The sequence below is a fragment of the Canis lupus genome, chromosome 1 (assembly GCF_048164855.1).
Source record: "Canis lupus baileyi chromosome 1, mCanLup2.hap1, whole genome shotgun sequence".
NCBI classification, from domain to species: Eukaryota; Metazoa; Chordata; class Mammalia; order Carnivora; family Canidae; genus Canis; species Canis lupus.
In genome coordinates, this window is record NC_132838.1 from 111,038,795 (window position 1) to 111,056,745 (window position 17,951).

General features: G+C 59.6%; 1 protein-coding gene across 1 annotated transcript; it reads right to left on the minus strand.

The window, feature by feature from the left end:
- Positions 1-6,711: 6,711 nt before the first annotated feature.
- BCAM (basal cell adhesion molecule (Lutheran blood group)) lies at positions 6,712-16,085 on the minus strand. Its single transcript, XM_072774777.1, has 15 exons — positions 15,932-16,085; positions 13,886-14,007; positions 13,186-13,414; positions 13,036-13,106; positions 12,746-12,842; positions 12,475-12,657; positions 11,911-12,047; positions 11,391-11,547; positions 9,363-9,478; positions 9,125-9,266; positions 8,842-8,978; positions 8,507-8,651; positions 8,259-8,403; positions 7,304-7,421; positions 6,712-7,201 (listed from the first exon to the last, which is right to left on the minus strand). Exons 1-15 carry the CDS (start codon positions 16,011-16,013, stop codon positions 7,196-7,198), a joined length of 1,887 nt encoding a protein of 628 aa, XP_072630878.1. The 5' UTR covers positions 16,014-16,085; the 3' UTR covers positions 6,712-7,195.
- Between the last annotated feature and the right edge of the window lie 1,866 nt (positions 16,086-17,951).

Genomic DNA, 17,951 nt, shown 5'->3' on the forward strand with positions numbered 1-17,951 from the left:
GCCCCACTGGCTCACGCCTGTCCCGCCCCCTCTGAGATTCCACGCTGGACCTCCCCAGATTCTACTCCCGCCCCGCCCCGCCCCGCCCCGCGCTCTGCCGCCGCCCCCTCCCAGGGTGCTACACCTGCCGCTCCCCGGGATTCGACGTCGCCCCTCCCCTAGGATCCTATCTCCGCCTCTCCCGGCGCTCCAGCCCCGCCCCCTCGGCCCTCCGGGCGGCCTCCCGCGCCCCGCCCCCCGTCCCTGGCTGGCTCGGCGCCGTTCCGCCACGCCCTCCCCGGGCTCCCGGGGTCTCCGCCCCCGAGGCCCCGCCCCCGAGGCCCCGCCCCTGCGGCCCCGCCCCCCGCTCTCCCGGCCGCGGTCCAGCCTCTTCCCGGGAACTCCGTGCAGCCCGGTCTCGGCCCCGCGCGAAGTTCTAGCCCCGCCCCTTCAGCATTAGCTGAGGCCTCGTCGTCACACCTTCGTGAGGCACGTGGGTGCCCCTAGGCCCGCCCCCCTTGGAGCCCCGCCCCCAGGCTGAGACCACCTGCCCCCACCCCGATCCCCGCCACGAGGCTTTCCTGGTTCCCGCCCCCTGGCCCAGGGCCTGTGTCACATCTGGGTGCTCTCGGCTAATCCTGCCTCATTCCAATCTCTGCCTCGGGCTCGGGGCGTCGCTGCCTCGTTCCTGCCCAGATGTCTCTGTCTCATGATCTCTGACTTCGTCCCTTTATTTCTCTATCTCTGGATCCTTCAGTCCTCACGTCTCGGTGTCGCGTTGTGTTTCTGCTCTTTTTGTCTTTCTCCCACCGTCCCGATGTCACTTGGTTCTCGCGTCTCTTTCCATCCCTTTGACTCTGTGTCTGTCTCTCTGAGTGTCTCTGTCGATGTCTCTGTTCTCTGTGCCTCTCCCGCTCCCCGCCTCCCGGGTCCCCTCCGGCATCAGGTCCGCACCTGCTTTTGTCCGCGGCCTCCCGCTAGGGGGCGCCACAGACCGGCCCCCGCGCTCCGCGGGCCCTGCCGGGCTGGGCTAGGGTCCGGCCTCTGGACTCCGACGGTCCCTCCCCTTGTCCTTGTCCCACTTCTCCTATCTTCCCAGCCTCCTCGCGTCTTTGTGTCTCTAGTTCTGACTCGGCCCCTTTGTCTCTCCCCGGCGGCGCCTGCTCCTCCCCACCCCCACCTACCTCTTCACATTCCTAGGGCTGACGGGGGGAGCTGGTGAGGCCGCCCAGTGTGTTGGGGTGAGGGCGGGAAGCGGGCGGCTGGGGGGGGCGGGGATGCCACTGAGCGCCTGAAGTCCCTCCGTTCCAGTTCCTCCGGGGCGAGGGGGCGAGGGTGCCGATCAACCCGCGGCAGACGCTTGAGAGGGTCTCGCCCCAGCCAGAGGACCGCCCTCCCCCATGGCCCTCCCTTCCCACTCACCGCACACCTGAGCTTTCCTCCCCACAGGGCAAGGTCTCAGGTGGTAGGGATTCTTACTGGCCTGCCTTCAAGTCTTGGTAATAATACTATTAATAAATATATTTATTTATTGTGTGCCGGGTACACATCTAAATGCACTATAAGTATTTGTCATCAATACCTATAGTGAGATCAATACCCATAAGTATTGATCTCAAATACTTATACCCACCCAGGACCCTATAAGAGAACTGAGGCTCAGAGAGATGGAGTGACTTGGCCCAACAGAGTCACAAAATGGCAAATCTGGGACCAATGTATCTTAGTTTATTCCTCACAGGAATCCAATGGGGGAGGGGCACCTGAGTGGCTCAGTCACTTAAATGTCTGCCTTGGGCTCAGGTCACCATCTCAGCGTCGTCGTCGTGGGCTCAAGCCCCGCATCAGGCTCCCTGCTCAACCAGGGAGTCTGCTTCTCCCTCTCCCTCTACTGCACCGCCTGCTTGTGCTGTCAAATAAACAAACAAATAAAATATTTTAAAAAATAAAAAAGAATCCAATGGAGGAGACATTATGATCCCTTTTCAATGCTGAAAAGTACATTGAGGGTCATTTGCCCCAAGCTACCCAGCAAGAAGGTAGCAAGCAGCGATCTGAACCCAGGCAATCCGAGCTCTTACCCTTTCTACCCTACATGTCTTCCAGATAATGTGTTTTCAGGCTTCCCACAAGCCTGGTATTAGCCCAGTTGGGCAAATAGGTGCATAATAAATGTGATCTCTTTGTTCTTTCCCCAGCCTGGGGCCAGACTAGATGGCCAGCATGTCTGGGTTTCAGTGCCGCTTTGCTACTAATTTGCTTTGTAAAATCGTTGCCTCCCGCCTCCCCTCCCCGCCACACACATACACCCCTTTCTCCCCTGAACAGAATGCCCAGTCCCCAGGGAGATTTCTTCTAGGAAGGCCCCCTAGCACCTGCTCCTTTCTGGGCCCTGTTGGTGAGTGAGCTCAGCCTCCCTGGCTATTTTTCGTGGAGCCCACGAAAGAAGCCCTGGGAGGGTAAGCCGGAGTTTAACGCCCCCTTCACATGAAGAAGGGGACATGCATCTGGCTGTGCACTGCCATGTTTGTTGACAAATGCCTGGGTGGGTCTCATGCCTGAGAAGCCGGCTTTCATTGTAGACAAGCCCCAAGGCACTTCACTGAAGAGCCATAACCACCGGGAGGAACAGGCACAAGGCCAAAGTCTTCCTGACGGTGCTTTGGAGTTGGTGCCAAGTATTTACCTGCCTGGCAACCTATAACCTCTTTTCCTTCTTCCAGCAGTGCCCTCATCCCACCCCACCACCAAATTTCCCTGCACAGAATCCCCTACTGAGAGTCCTTATGGTGGGAGTGAGCCTCTCCCTGTCCTGGCCAATCAGAGTATTTGATCCCCCAACCACCACCAGGATTGGTTCAGGGATGGGGGTGGGACCCATTCCTGTCCAATGGGAATTAGCTCTGGGACTCTCTCTTGATTAAATAGGAAAAGGATACACTCTTTTTTTTTTTTTTTTTAAATTTAAGATTTTATTTATCTATTCATGAGAGACACACAGAGAGAGGCAGAGATACAGGCATAGGGAGAAGTAGGCTCCCCACGGGGACCCCGATATAGGACTTACCTGAGCCAAAGGCAGATGCTCAACCACTGAGCCACCCAGGCACCCCAAGATTTTATTTTTTAATTAAACTCTACACCCAACCTATCACCTTGATATCAAGGGTCACATGCTGTGCCGAATGAGCCAGCCAGGGACCCCGGGATACACTCTTTTAATGGGGGTTGCTAAGCTGGTAGGGCGGAAATCTGGCACGAGGGTGACACTTGAGAAAAGAGTGCTTGGAGGACAGCAGAGCTGTGAAATGGAAGAGGAGAGCTTTTTTTTTTTTTTTTTTTTTTTTTAAGATTTTATTTATTTATTCATGAGACACACAAAGAGAGAGAGAGGCAGGCTCCATGCAGGGAGCCTGACATGAGGACTCAATCCTGGATCTCCGGGATCAGGCCCTGGGCTGAAGGCAGGGCTAAACCTCTGAGCCACCTGGGCTGCCCTGACAAGAGCTTTCTAATGAGACTATTTGAACTCCTGGATCCAGCTATGCCTGAAAGTAGTCATCCTAATTATATGAGTGAATAATTTTCCTTTTCACTTACACAAATTTTTTTTACTATCCGTCCCCCACCCCCGCTTTTTTCTTTTTCTTTCTTTCTTTCTTTCTTTCTTTCTTTCTTTCTTTCTTTCTTTCTTTCTTTCTTTTTTTTTTTTTTTTTTTTTTGTCATTTGCAACCAAAGTCATGGAATCTATAAGAGTCCAGAAGAGGCACAGATTCTTGTAAAGTTCCCAGGGCAGGGAAAGGAGAGTGAAAACTTTTCAGAATCCTTCAAGATGTCCAGGCTTGGAAGGACAGGTGAGCTTTGTGACAATGGGGGAGGACATTCTGGGAATAGTAAAGTCATGAAGGCATCAGGCAGGGGCATGTGTGAGGGGGGAGCAGTGGGTTGTGAGTGAGAGGCAACACTGTAGGTCCCAAATGGCAGGTGAAGTGTGGCTCATGCTCTTGAGAGCAACAGGGAGCCACAGAAGGTTGATAAACAAGGGTAGTTTACTCCAAACTTGCTTTTACTTCTTGGGGATCCAGAAGTGGGGGATCCCCCATTTCCATTCCCCCAGACCCTTGGCCAAGGTAGGAGGGGTCAGATTGAGAGCACAGGCTACCATCTGTATGCAAATTGCCTGGGATGCCATGCAGAAGAGGGACCTTAAGCAAATGCATGCCCTCCTGGGAGGCAGGCCAGGACCCTCCCCTCATTAACTTGGGGACCAGGTGCTGAGCATAGAGAACCCCTTCCTCCCCGGGGTCCCCCTCCATCCCCTCCCCCAGCCATCTGTTCACTCCCCCTCTAGCTCCCCAGAATCCCCCCTCACTGATGTCTGTTCTTACAGTGGTATCTCTCTCCACCTGATCCCTTCCCTGGACCAAGGGACCCTATTTTGCTTTTCTCTCTGTCCCTCCATTTCCTTGGATGATGATACTACTAATAATAAACATGTACTTGTACTAAAAACATACTCTGTGCCAGGCTTTGTATAAACACTTTCCATGGTTATCTTATCAAATTCTCTCAACGGCTCTCTTGTGTCTGCTGTATTTTTAAAAAAAGGATAGTCACTTCTGCCGTACAGAAAACAAGAAAGCCACACACATGAGCAGATAGAAGAAACAAAGAATGAGTTTTTAAGAAGTGACCCACGGGGCCTGGTAGACATATTAAGAATGAGGGACACCTGGGTGCTCAGTGGTTGAGTGTCTGCCTGTGGCTCAGGTCATGGTCCCGGGGTCCCGGGATCGAGTCCCACATTGGGCTCCCCGCAGGGAGCCTGCCTCTCCCTCTGCCTCTCTCTGTGTCTCTTAAAAAAGATTTTATTTATTTATTCATGAGAGATATATAGAGAGAGGCAGAGGGAGAGAGGCAGAGACACAGGCAGAGGGAGAAGCAGGCTCCCTGCAGGGAGCCTGACATGGGACTCAATCCTGGGACTCCAGGATCATGCCCTGGGCTGAAGGCGGCACTAAACCGCTGAGCCACAGGGGCTGCCCCCTAAATAAAAATCTTAAAACAAAAAGGATGTATTAAGAATGATTTAAACATAGGTGGGAAGGATGAAAGGAACGAGTAAGCCCCATGTGTCCATGTGTCAGCGAGGGGGCTCCCTGCTGGTGACTCCAGCTCTGTTCCCGGAGTCCTGTGCCCAAGCCATGTAGGTAAAAGCCGTGGCTGCCAAGCACGTTTTCAGACCTATAGTGTGGCCAGGAGCATTTGCCCTCACGTGGGTCTGGCACCTCGAGGGTTCAAAAGCCACTGGTTCACCCTCCTCTGTGGGCATCAGAGCCACACCATGCTGAGATAGGACTCGGGAGCCATGTGTACCCCAAAACTCAGGTGGTGGGGACCTTGATCACTTGACCTAGGTGTGTTAACCCCTCCAACTCTTTTCTCTGGCTTCTCTCATGTGTTTTAAACTGATTCAATGGGGGCGCTTGGGTGGCTCGGTCCCTTGAGCATCAGCCTTCAGCTCAGGCCATGATCCCAGCATCCTGGGACCCAGCCTGCATCATGGGGCTCCCTGCTCAGCGGGGAGCCTGCTTCTCCCTCTCCCTGCCACTGCCCCTGCTTGTGCTCTCTCTTTATATCAAATAAATAGATAAAACCTTAAAATAAAAAAAAAATAATTCAATAAACAGTGGGATTTGAGTATCTTTTTTAATTTTTTTTTGAGTATCTTAATTAGTCCGGTGAACTCTTCTGCTCCAGGGACCCTGGGCATGCTGCCTAGTCCCCCTACCAGGCAGCTCCTATAGCAGCTCACCACTTTCCGGGGGGTAACAGATCCCACTTTGTCCATTTTGTGGATGAGCACACCGAGGACAGAGAAGCAGAGTCACTTGCCAGAGACCCGAGGTCTGAGCAGAGACCTCCAGGTGCACGTGTGCCTTACGCAGCCCTTCGCTGCCCAAGAGTGGTTGGGCTCAGGGAGGTGGCCACCATTTGGCCAAAGTCACACTTGCCTCCCCTCCCACCACCTTCCCCCTGCTTCTCAGCTGCTTTCAACCTTTTTTCTTTCCCTTGCTGACTGTAACGATCTTTGAGTCCCAGTTGTGTTTCTCTTTGTCCCAATTTCTCTGTCCCTGCCTCACTCTCCCCAAATCTGTATCTGACTCTAGCTAGGGCTCTCCCATCTCTGAGCTTCTGCAGTCCATCCCCCCATCTCCCCATCTTTCCATCCCTCTCTCAAGTCGCTCTTCCTTGACCTCAGTAAGTCTCTCTAACTGGCCTCACTGTTTCTACTGTCTTGCTTTTCCACCCCGAAACCCTTTTGCGGGTTCCTCCAAGCCACCCCTCCTTCCCTAGGGAATCGTCAGTGGCAGGCACCATGCCTTTCTCAGAGGGAGCGGCTCCATCCCTAATTCCATCCACTCCGTAGCTCACAGAAAGCTTTCCTTCTGGCCTGCAGCTTCAATTCCCTCTTGGGCTCTGCAAGAGAGGCTGAGAATTTTACTTAAGGGAACAGCACCCCCACCCCCACCCCAGCACGCACTGGTTCTCACCACCCTCTGGACCTTGGCACCTCTCTCTTCCACCCTTGGCCAGCTGAGTCTCTCTCTGCTCTCTCTTATTTATTTCTCTATGACATCAGACTTCTCCCAGGTCTTGCAGGGGGGGATGGGAGCATCACCTGCACCCCCTTCTCTCATCCTCCGGAGGAGGCTCTGGCCACAGCATGGTGTGATGTGACAGACAGCTTTTATTCTAGACTCCAGTGTCCACAGATGATGGGGTGGAGGTGGGGGCAGGGATGGGGATCCAGTGTCAGACTATGCAATAGGACGTCAGGTGGGGCAGGGGACCAGCAATGCAGGCAGGAGGTAAAAAATCGCCCTGGCCCGCCGACCCTCAGAGCCTTGGAGCCTCGGAGCCTCGGAGCCTCGTCCTGTCCCGGGCCAGGCCCTGGGCTTGGGTCCAGGAGCTATTCTGGGGCCTGAGAGTCACATTCCCTGGAGGAAGGTCCCCTCCTACCCACCCTCCCTCCCTCCCTCCCCGCAGCAGTGGCTGCTCTAGGTCCCTGCCCAAGCCTGCAGAGGAAGGAAGGGAAGGGAGGGCCCAGAGGGAAGAGGGAAGGTGGGGGCGGCAGCCGTGTGAAGAGGGCTGGTTATCTGATGCTGATTCTTTGATGTCAGGTCCAGTAGAGCCTCTTGGAGGTCCTCAGGCTCAGCACTGGGAGAAGATGGAGAGGTCAGTCTGTGGCTGTGCCCCCAGAGGCTGTCCTGCCCCCACCCCCCAGTCCCACCACCATGGGGTGACAGGGCCCTTACCCACCTCATCTCCAAAGCCCCCGCTGCCATGCCTGGCTCCTCCAGAGGCACCTCCCATAAGAAGGCCCGTCTGCTCAGGCCGCTCTGACCCTGAGTGGCTCAGCTCTGGCTCCCCAGCTGGCCTAGGGAGGGGAAGCAGTATGTTGAAGGAAGTCATGCCTGGGGAAGGGACTGGGGATGGGGTTGTTTGGGATGAGGATGGCCTTGGGGGATGTGGTGGGAGTGGTGATGGCATGGGGTGAGGGATGGGTGGGTCGGATGCTGTGGGAGTTGGAGATGGGGACTTAGTTGGGGGTCAGCTCCAGGGATAGTGGGTGGAGGAGGGGAGGGTGGCCACGTGATCAGGCTCGGAGAGGTTAGATGGAGACAACGGGACTGGAGTTGGGAATGGGAATGAGATGGGGATGGAGGGGTCCTGGGGCTGGGGTTGCAGTTGAGGGAGACACCGGGGTTCAGGAAGAGCTTAGGGGTGTGTTTGGGATTGGTGTTGAGGATAGAGATATGGTCAGGGTTGGAGAGGTTGGATGCAGACAGGTCTGAGGCGGGCTATAAACTGGAGTTGGGGTTGGGGACGAGGATGAGATTGGGGTTACAGAGGAGACCGGAACTGCAGATGGGGTGCAGATGGGCCTGGGGATGGGGTCTGGGGATGGTTATGGGCTGGGTGGGGTGGTTGGGGATGAGGGTGGCTATGGACCAGGTTTGAGGTTGGAGATGGGACTGCATTTCATTCGGCGATGGGGTTGGGGCTGGGATGTATTTGGGTTTGGGGCTGAGGATGGGATGCAGTCGGGGTTGGGCTTGGGGCTGGGGATGTGTCTGGGTTTGGGGTTGGGGACAGGAAGCAGTTGGGGTTGGTCATGGGCTAGGCTTAGGGCTGAGGTTGGAGGTGAAGTCAGAGTTGGGGGTAGGGGTGGAGGGGCCTATGGAGGTCAATTTCAAGGTTGCAGGCCACTCACGGAGTCCCCTTCTCCCCCCGCCGGCAGCAGCCAGGGCGACCCTTGCGTCTCATGCAATAGAAGGCAGCAACCACGAGGAGCAGGAGGCCCACGCTGACGGCCACGGCCATGACAGCCACTCCGGCCTGGGCGGTCTGGGGGGTCACTGCAGGGACAGGATGGAGGGACAGGATGGAGGAGGAGGGGTCAGCCAGCAGCGCCCCATCTGCTCCACGCCAGGCTCCTCTCCCAGCCCTGCAGCTCCTCACCAGAGCCGAAGTGGAAGACGTGCTGCTTCTTCCCGTGGGGGTTGGAGGCCTCGCAGGAAACACCGTCTCGGCTCAGGGCACTGGTCACTTTCAGGGTCAGGGAGCTGCTCACCCAGCCCTGTCCTTGGAGGGCCGGCTCTGCTGGCTGTGGAGGCTTGGGTTAGCCCCCGCCCATGGGATCACGGGCTGGGGTGAGGGCTGAGGTGAAGGCACCCAGTCCCCCAGGAGGCGGAGGGGCACAATTCTCAGATCAGTGAGGGGGCAGGGTCCCCGAAGGGGCTTTGGGGAGGGGGCTGGGTCCCACAGGGCTCAGGGTGGAGAGGACTGTCCCTTACACTGCCGCCCAATTGGCTCCAACTGAGTTTGGGCTCCGGGTAACCGCGGGCAGAGCAGACCAGCCTGACTTCTTCTCCTTCCATCCAGCTGCCCTCTGTCTTGGGCTGAGTCTCTTCTGCCCTCAATTGAGGTGGCCCTGAAGGTGGTGGGGAAGGAAGAGGAGGAGGTACATCGGAGAAGGGGAAGCAGGGGGAGGGAAAGAGGAATAGCAGGCGGAGGGGCCAGCCATTTGTCCCGGCGCCCCACCCCACTGTCCCCATCCAGACCTGCCCCAGCCCGAACCTTGGACCAGCAGCCTGAAGCTCTGGGTGCGGCTGAGGAGGGGGACGGTGGGCATGGAGGCCTCACAGATGTAGGTGCCCGCGGCGTCGAAGGTGATGGAGCTCAGCGAGAGTGTGGGGCCGGTCCCCAGCGGGACGGAGTCCTGGCAGGGAGAGGAGGGCGAGGCAGGGCGGGTGTGAGGGTGGGGTGGAGGGAAGGGAGCCAGTTCCAGAGGCTCGGGGACCCCTTTTCTTCTCACCTTGGTCCAGCGCAGGGCAGGGGTGGGCAGACCTTGCACGGAGCAGTTCACGGCTGTGCTGTTGCCCAGGTGTAAGGAAAGCTCCTCCCCGGTGCTGAGCTCAAGGGGGTCCAGGTCTGGAGAGGGGTACAGACTGTCACCTTCCCCGGACCCTCACCCATGTGGTTAGGGGCTCTCCAGGGCTGTTGGGGTGCAGATGTGAATGCACAACCGTAAGCAGAGCATGTCAGTGTTCCTCCTCGTTCTCCCCGCCCCCAAGAACTTTCCATGCTCCCATCCCAGCCAAGTCTTGAGCCCAAATCTAACTCAAAACGCATAGCCCACTTAACCATGTTCCTCCAGGGCGGCTGTCTGGGCCCACAGGTCCCGGGAGGGGTGAGGTGTTCCTTCACTGACTTACCACCCAAACCCCACTACCCAGCCTTTCATCCAGCTTTGTCTGCTCTGTCTCCGAACCAGACCGTCCCACTTTTCTCTGACCTCCAGGACCAACTGCCTTGACCCCTGCAGCCACCTCCCCACTGGTCTCCCTACTGGCCAGGGTTCTCAACCCCTCCAGTCTATCCCCCCGCCCTACCTCCGAGCTGCCAAAGGGATCTTTTCAAAACACACCCTGGTCAGTTCTGCCCTTGTGCAAAATCTCACAGGGGTTCCCTAATAACCTTGGCCCAGAGGCCAGAGTCCTTGACGGAGCCTAGAGGATCCTGTCTGGTCTCACCTCTGCCTACCTCCTCAACCTCACCTCTCATCCCCCCACCTTTTATCCTGAGCTCCAGCTACCCTACTCTCTTGCCGTGTTTCTCCAGTATGCCATGCTGGGTTCTGCCTCAGGGCCTTTGCACTTGCTGATCCCTCTTCCTCAAAGCTCCTCTTCAGGCTCTTCGTATTTCTGATTCCATTCTTTGGTGTCCTACCCAAATGGCCCCTTCTCAGAGGGGCCTCTCTGCCCCACCCCCATTATGGACACTCATATTTCCCCTCCAGGACTAAAGGATCTATTCTCCCAGCTGTTGAGAAGGATGTCAGCTGTCAGCCCTCAGCTGTCAGCCTTCTCTGGGAACTGCCTCAGCTGCAGAGAGCCCCTCGCTCAAGGTCATGTCCCCTTTCTCAGGCAGCCCACATGCAATGACTGGTTGATGTGGGGCATAAAGCCCAGCCCCTTGCCCCAACTGGGGACGAATAGGAGAGGCCATCCCAGCGTCTCAGTGCCCTGTCTTCTGCCTCTGCCCAATCCTATCTCCTTCCCCTTCCCAGCCTCCGTAGATGATCTCAAGGCCCTTCCCCCCAAACTTCCTGCCTACAGATCTCCGAATCAGAATTGGCTTCCCGGGATGGATGAGACATCCTCCGATCTAAAATAGTCCCCGCTCTACTCGCCAATCCCGTCAGTCTGGGATAGGCCCTATAGATGCTCCATCATACTCAAAGCCTCCTGTCTCCCCTACTGGACTCTGCGAAGGTGGGGGCTGTGCCGCCTAATTCAAGATGCCTCCCCAGCACCAGCCACAGGGTCTAGCCCCAGGAAAGCAGGCAGAGGAGTGCCAAGGAGGAACAGCCTTTGCGTGGGGCTCGGGGGCAAGCAGACTGGAAAGGTTTTCTAGAAGGCCCGGACCCTGGAGACTGGCTAAAAGTGGATGATAGAAAGCAAGGGAGTTAACCTAGGAATGAGAGGAGCTTGGCTGGGATGAGGAGAAGGTCTTGGTGGGGAGGAGAGTCAGCCAGAGGTGAAGCCAGCCAGGTGGGTCTTGAAGGCCGGGGTGGATCATGTGGCCTTTTTCCCCAGGGCGCTGGGGAGCCATGGCAGGTTCAGAGCAGGGGAGGCCAGGTTTGTGCTTTGGAATGAGCTCTCTGGCTGCCTTGTGTGGGAGACTGGAGAGGGCGGGAGCAGGCACCTGGGGGTGGAGGGGCCATCTGGACCAAGAAGGACCACAGAAATGGAGAGAAAGGGTTGGCGGCAGGGCTGCGGGGGTGAGGGCAAGGGGGCCGCTGGTGCCAGGGCCCCCCTGCCCGTTCTCCCGGGACGCTCACAGGCCACGCGCAGCTCCAGGGTTTTGGAGAGCTCCGCATCATCAGCAGCATCGTAGTCCTCCACCCTGCAGCCGTAGGTCCCGCTCTGGCCCCGCTGAACCCCCTCCAGGGTCAAGTTCCCCTCAAGATTTGTTTTCAGCACGTCCTCCTGCTTGTCCTGGGTGACCAGGGATGAGGAACCCGGCTCAGGAGCTGCCCTGGTCCCACGGGGTCAGGCTGGGCTGGGGCCACCCGGGTCAGAGTCAGGCATCTTGTAGGTCGGGGTCACCAAGTTAGCATCATCCTAGCTCAGAGCCCCCTCGAGTAACAGGGCAGAGGTCCTGCTAGGCCAGGGGTCAGGTATCACGCTAAGTTAGGACTCTCTCAAATCAGGGCTCAGAGGTCCCGTTAGCTCCTGGGTCACCAGTATAGTCGCCTTGCTAAGCCAGGGGCCACCCAGGTGAAAGGTCAGGAGTTGGTGGAGGCCAATGTCACAGAGGTCAGGGGCCGGGACTGCCAAAGGAACGATGGGGTGAGTCACCTGAAGGCGGAAAAATGTGTATTCTGGACTGGGGCTGCCGTCCCCCCGGCAAAACAGCTGGACAGAGTCACCCTCGCGCACCCAGCCCTCGGTGGTAGACGGGCTGCCCACCCAGAACTGCACACGCTCCGTGGGATCTAAGGGAAAGCACAAGAGGGAGCAGGTCAGGGCAGACTCATGATCATGGTCAAGGGTAGGTCAGATCAAGGGTAAAAGGCAGAGCTGGGTTCGGGGAAAGAGATCAGTGCCACAGCAAAGGGGCAGGCTAGGGTTGGCCAAAGGACAGAGGTCCCATCTTTCACAGCTCAGATTCACACTTATTCTGAGATCAGAGGTCAGAGGTTGAGCTGTGCTGAGAGTACAGGTCAAGGGTCAGAGGTCAGCAGGGTGACTGGTCACTGTGAGATTCCAGGGCCCAATGTGGTGTGAGAGCATGTGGAGCGTGTTTAGTGGGGAAACTCCATGGGGTTCAGAACACTGGGGGGAGGGTCAGGAGTCAGGGCGAGGCCACCGGACAGCTTGGAGGGTCGGAGGTCGGGGCGGTGGGGACCAGCAGGGACTCACAGTGCAGGGTGAGGTGGAAGGCCGGGCTGTCCAGGCGGCCGTGCTGGCCCGTGGGCAGGTGGTAACGGACCGAGCAGTGGAAGCTGGCATCCCGGTCGGCCTTGTGGAGCCGCAGGTAGAGGGTGCTGGTGAGAGACTGCAGGCCCGAGGCCTCCCGGACGGTGCGGATGGTCATGTAGCCCTCTGGGAGACGGGGGGAGGCCAGGCGGTCAGCCTGCCGGGCCACCGCCTGGCTGCATCCCACGCCGAGCTGGGGTCCTGCGCCGCTCACCTGTGTTCACCTCCAAGGGCACCTCTAGCGGCTGCCCGTTCCGATACCACGTGATCTGGGGGGCCGGGTTCCCATTGCGGCTGTTGCAGGTGGCGATCTGAGGTGGACACAGGTGTGGCTGTGGGCTCTGACGCAGGACCCGAAGCCTGGGCCCCTCTTTCCTCAGGACTTCTCACTCAGATACAGCAGTCCGGGCCCCCCAGGATGCTGGAGTGCAAACCTCCCGGCCCCCTCGTCCCCACCCCCGCCCCCATGCAGGACCCTGGGATCAAGGTCCGGCCCCGAGGTACCTCCTGGGCAGAGTCATCCACCACAGACAGGATCCCTCTGTTGGGGGAGACCTCCGTGGCCTCTGGTTTTGCTGTGGGGGAGACGGGGAGTCAGGAGCCCCTCTCCCGGGCTCCCCCCTGCCCTCCCCTGCCGAGGTGCCCCGCACTCACCGAACATTTGGAGCCGCGTGGTGGCCTCGGCGGTGCCCGCCGCGCCCGCCCTCACCACGCACACGTAGTTCTGCTCATCACCCACCTGCGCCTCCGTCAGCACCAGGCGGCCGCGCGAGTCCAGCTGGTACGGGGGGCTGCGGCCCCGGGAGTCGAGCACCCGACCCTGCAGCTCGGAGCCCTGCAGCTCGGCCGAGGCCAGGCGGTGGCGGACCCCAGAGCGGTCTGCCTGTGGGCGGGGAGGGCCTCAGCTCCGGGCTGCCTGGCCTGCCCACCGCTGTCCCTTTGTGCCCCTCCCCTGACCACCACCTCTCTGATTGTCACCTCCCTCTGGTCTGTGTGGCAGGGGTTTCCTCTCCCTAAGGGTCCCTCATTCTCCACCCTGCTCTGCTCCCGTCTCTCCTCCTCACGCACCCTGTCCCTTGGTCTCTTATCTCCTGGCTATGTCTATCTCTGAACGTTCTCTCTCCGAAGGGGGCCTCCTCCTTCCAGTCTCAGCTGTGCTCAGATACCCGGGGACCTTGGAGAGTCCTTCCCCCTGGCTGGGCCTCAACTCCCCCACCTGTACAAGGGAAAGGCAGTGGGATGCAGCTCTTTGGTCCTTTGGGGCGCTGATGAGGGAATGAATATTTGCAGCCCCTGCGGCACCCTGACTCCCAGCTCCCTGGCCATCCTCTGGCCCCCAGCCTGAGGCACTCACCAGGAACCATTCCAGCACAAAATGGTCGTGGGTCCCCAAGGGGGTGCAGTTCAGGGCGACGGGCTCCCCCTTCATCACCTCCACCAGGGAGGGCACAGACAAGCGCACCTCAGCTTGGGCACCTGCAGGAGAGCCATTGAGCTCTCTCTGCCTCTGAGCCCCTCCTCCCCCACACCCAGGGGTCCAGACCCCCAGCCCCTCCTCCCTCAGACCCAGGGGTCCAGACCCCCAGCCCCATCCTCTCTCAGACCCAGGGGTCCAGACCCCCAGCCCCTCCTCCCTCAGACCCAGGAGTCCGGGCCCCCAGCCCCTCCTCCCTCAGACCCAGGGGTCCAGACCCCCAGCCCCTCCTCCCTCAGACCCAGGGGTCCAGACCCCCAGCCCCATCCTCTCTCAGACCCAGGGGTCCAGACCCCCAGCCCCTCCTCCCTCAGACCCAGGAGTCCGGGCCCCCAGCCCCTCCTCCCTCAGACCCAGGGGTCCAGACCCCCAGCACCTCCTCCCTCCATTTCTCCTGTCTGCATCTCTGAGCTTACAAACCCATCAGCATTTCTCTCCATCTCTCTCTTCACAGAACTAAGGGCTCCTCCCCCCCTGGGCCACACAGGGCCCTCTGTCCAATCCTCCTGGGGGGTAAAACTGCACCTGTCCTTGTTCTTCCCACCAGGCCAGCCGCCCCTCCAGGGCAGTGCCAGTACTGGCTCATCCCTTGGCCTCCAGCACCCTGCGCAGGGCCTGGCACAGGGCCAGAGACAGCTGTCTCTCCATCTCTGCCTGTGTGTCTCTCACTCTGGGTTTCCATCTCTGGTCCACAGTCCCTGCCTCTCCAGCAGCCTGGCACTGCCTCCATCTCTCTCAGCCCCTGGGTCCCTCGTCACGAGTCAGGGGGCTGGGGCTGGGCCTGCAGCTGAGGTAGGATGGGTGTGTGGGGGCGGTCAGGGGGGACAGGGCTGGGCAGGTTTCAGGAATGTGGGAGGGACAGGCTGGCCCAGACCTGCCCGGCCTGGCGCCAGAGCCCCCTACCCGCCCCCTGGCCCCTCAGCCTCTTTGATGGAGCAAGGAAGCGGGTGAGGTGCATTCCCTCGGAGTAGAAGAGGGGCGAGGCCCAGGATTCTGGGTCCGGAGGCATAAGAGAGCTGAGGGGGCCTGGACTCCCATCCTAGGATCCTGGCAGATACAGCTGTTCCAATAGGGGAAACCATGCTCTCTCACCCTCTGGGCTGGCATCCTGGCATCAGCGCTCACTTCTTAGAACCTCCCTTCCCTTCCCTTCCCCGCCCAGCTTGACCCAGCCCTGCCCCTGGGGACCCACTATTTGCCATGCTTGTGCCGGGGGCCTGGATTCCCAGGCACCCACCTCTGGCCCAGGCGGGTCCCAGGAGAGGGGGTGTGGGGCCAGACTGGTGCCTGGGGTTCGTCTGAGCAACGACAGGAGGACAGATGGAGAGATCTCTGCCCTCCGTTGCCAGCCCCTGGGCCTCCTCCCCTCCGCCGCCACACAGGTGTGTGGATTTGTCTGGGGCCCCAGGCAGGCGGCCCTGGCACTGGCCCTCGGAAACACTTTCCCCACGGCCGCTGCCTAGGGAGCTGGGTTCTTTAGAGCCTGGGCTCAGAAACCAGGTTGGGGGAACCCTCCAAAGCATGTGACTCGCTCGGTTCTAGCCACAGGGTCCCTGACCCTTGCAGAGCTCGGGAACCTTTGGGGGGAAACCTGGGGGTTTGCGTCTCCTGTGTCTTGGGGGAAGCCACTGGAGGCCTGGACCCCCGGGTCTGAGGGAGCAGGAGCCCCGGGACCCAGATTCCGGGGGCCGAGGGCGGAGGGGGCTGATTCCCAGGTGCTGTCTAATCCACCGCTGTGGGATGCCCAGCCCCTTGTCTGGCTGTCCCCAGGCCCCGCATCGGGAGGGGTGTCCCCCACGCCCCCGTCTCCCTCTCCCTCGGGGTCCCCGGGTTTGGCCTCCTGGGGTCCATGGAAGCCCCTTCCCCGTTCCTTTCCCGGGGTCCCCAGCGCCCCCCCCAGCGCCCTGCCCCCTGCCCGGGCCATACCTGGGTGCGCCCCCAGCAGGAGCGCGAGCACCAGGAGCCGCGGGGCCCTGCGCGCCCGGGCCCGGCCGTCCCGGGGCTCCATGTTCGCGGCGGCGGCGGCGACTGCCCGGGCTGCAGCTCGGCGGCCCCGGGGCTGGGAGCGACCAGGCCCCGCCCCTGGCAGCCCCGCCCCGCCCCGCCCCGCCCTCCGGCCCCCCGCCTCCCCCCAAACCCGGGCGCCCCGCCAGGACCTCCCACTGCCCGGAGTGGACCTCCCAGCGCACGGCCCGGAGCGGGGCTCCCTCTGCCCCCGAGCGGGCTGCCCGGTGCCCGCGGGGGTGGCCTGACCGACCAGTCTGACCAGTGTCCTGAGCTGGGACCTCAGCACTCCGCCCTGGACCCTCTCCCCCTCATTCTGCCCGGGGACCCTTAGGGCACGCACTGGCCTCTCCCAGTGTAACCGGTGGTTCTCGGCATGACCAGTGGCTTGCACTGTCCTCTCCCAGTACAACCAGTGGTGGCCAGCTTGATCGGTGGCCTGGAACAGCTTCTCCCAGTATGCCTTGTGAGGCCCTCCCCTGTAGCCAGTGCTCTCGACTGCTTTCCTGTCTGCCCAGTGGCCTGGAACCCATCATTCCAATCTCTTAAATTTAATGGTCTTCAAACCTCAGTTCAGCCCTGGACTCTGTGATGAGGGTGGGGGGTGGGGAGCGCGGTGGGGTGCTCTTTCCTAGACTCTCCTCCCTAGAGCCCTCCCTCTCTTACCCTCATCCAGGGAATCCCAGGAATGCCACCCCCCTTCCTCCCTTCCTCTCCCCTTCACACCCTCCCAACCTTGGGGGGGAGGGGAGGAGACTCAGGCTGGAGGGAGCAGGTGAGTGGGGGAGGGGAGCAGGCTAGGGCACCTGAGGGGCGTGGGGAGGAGCAGAGCCAAGGGTCAGAAGGAAGGGTCACAGGTCAGATAGGTCAGATGAGGAGGGGGCTCACAGATCTGACGGCTCAGGCTTCTCACCAGCCAGGTCTGACTAGGACAAAATCCCCTGGGGAGGGGGGGGATATGTCACCGGTTATAGGGAGTAGCTAGCCCTGGACACTGGCCAGAACAGGGGTCACTGTTGGGCTTTGCCCATCAGACACAGAAGGAAGGCTTAGATCACAGGTCAGCTTGGGAGTTATTGTTAGACCGGTCAAGGCTACTTTATTCCTCGGTGATACAGGAAAGCAACTGTTCTACTGGGAGAGGAGACCTTTTAGTATTAGCCGCACCATCACCTCCTCCAGGATGCCTTCCCTGCTCCCCCCGCTAGGTCAAGCGCCCCCTCTAGGGTCCCACAACCCCCTGAACTCCCCCCACCCAGTCCTGTACATTCTGGGCCATCCTATCTGGGGATTAATCTGTCCCCCCACTAGACTGTGGCTCCATGCGGGCAGAGCTGGCAGTGTCTCTGTTGGTCACTGCTGTGTCCCCAGCAGAAGGCCAGACACAGAGCAGGTGCTCAGGGAAGGTTTGCAGGGCTCAAGAGTCAGGAGCCCCCAGGCTCACTGGATCATCGCAGGACACGTGATACAAACTCACTCGTGGACAAAAGTGTTCCCGGGGCAAGCTCACACGCTGCGACCCCGGACACCCACTCCCCAGCTCCTCTGGCTCCCACTCGTGCACCTACTTGGTCCAAGCCTGGGCTGGACTCTGGTAAGCACCCTCTTATCAGCCACTCCCACTTCCACTTTCCTCAAGAATCCAACCGCCAAGGCTCCAGGCGAAGGGGAAGGACCTAATGGAGCGTGTAGGAAGGAGAAGAGGCACGAATACCAGCCACAGCCCCTCGCAGACTTGCAGAAACTAGTACCTTAACGTCATCTGCCCTTGTCCCCTACAATTTATTCCACAAAACAGCCAGAGGGATCCCGTTAAAATGTGAGTCAACCCACATCACTCTTCTGCTCAGAATCCTTTCAGGGCTCCTCCCAGTAAGAGCAAAAATCCACTCCACGGCTCGCGAGGTCTTCGATTTGGTCCTCATTACCTCCCCGATTCCAT

Bases quoted from the DNA above. Each gene is read 5' to 3' on its own strand.
- BCAM (XM_072774777.1), bottom strand. From the start codon at position 16,013: ATGGAGCCCCGGGACGGCCGGGCCCGGGCGCGCAGGGCCCCGCGGCTC. The intron at 13,415-13,885 runs GTGAGTGCCTCA...CCCCGCCCACAG, and splicing joins TTGTGCTGGAATGGTTCCTG to GCAGACCGCTCTGGGGTCCG. The intron at 11,548-11,910 runs GTGACTCACCCC...CTGGTCACCCAG, and splicing joins ACACATTTTTCCGCCTTCAG to GACAAGCAGGAGGACGTGCT.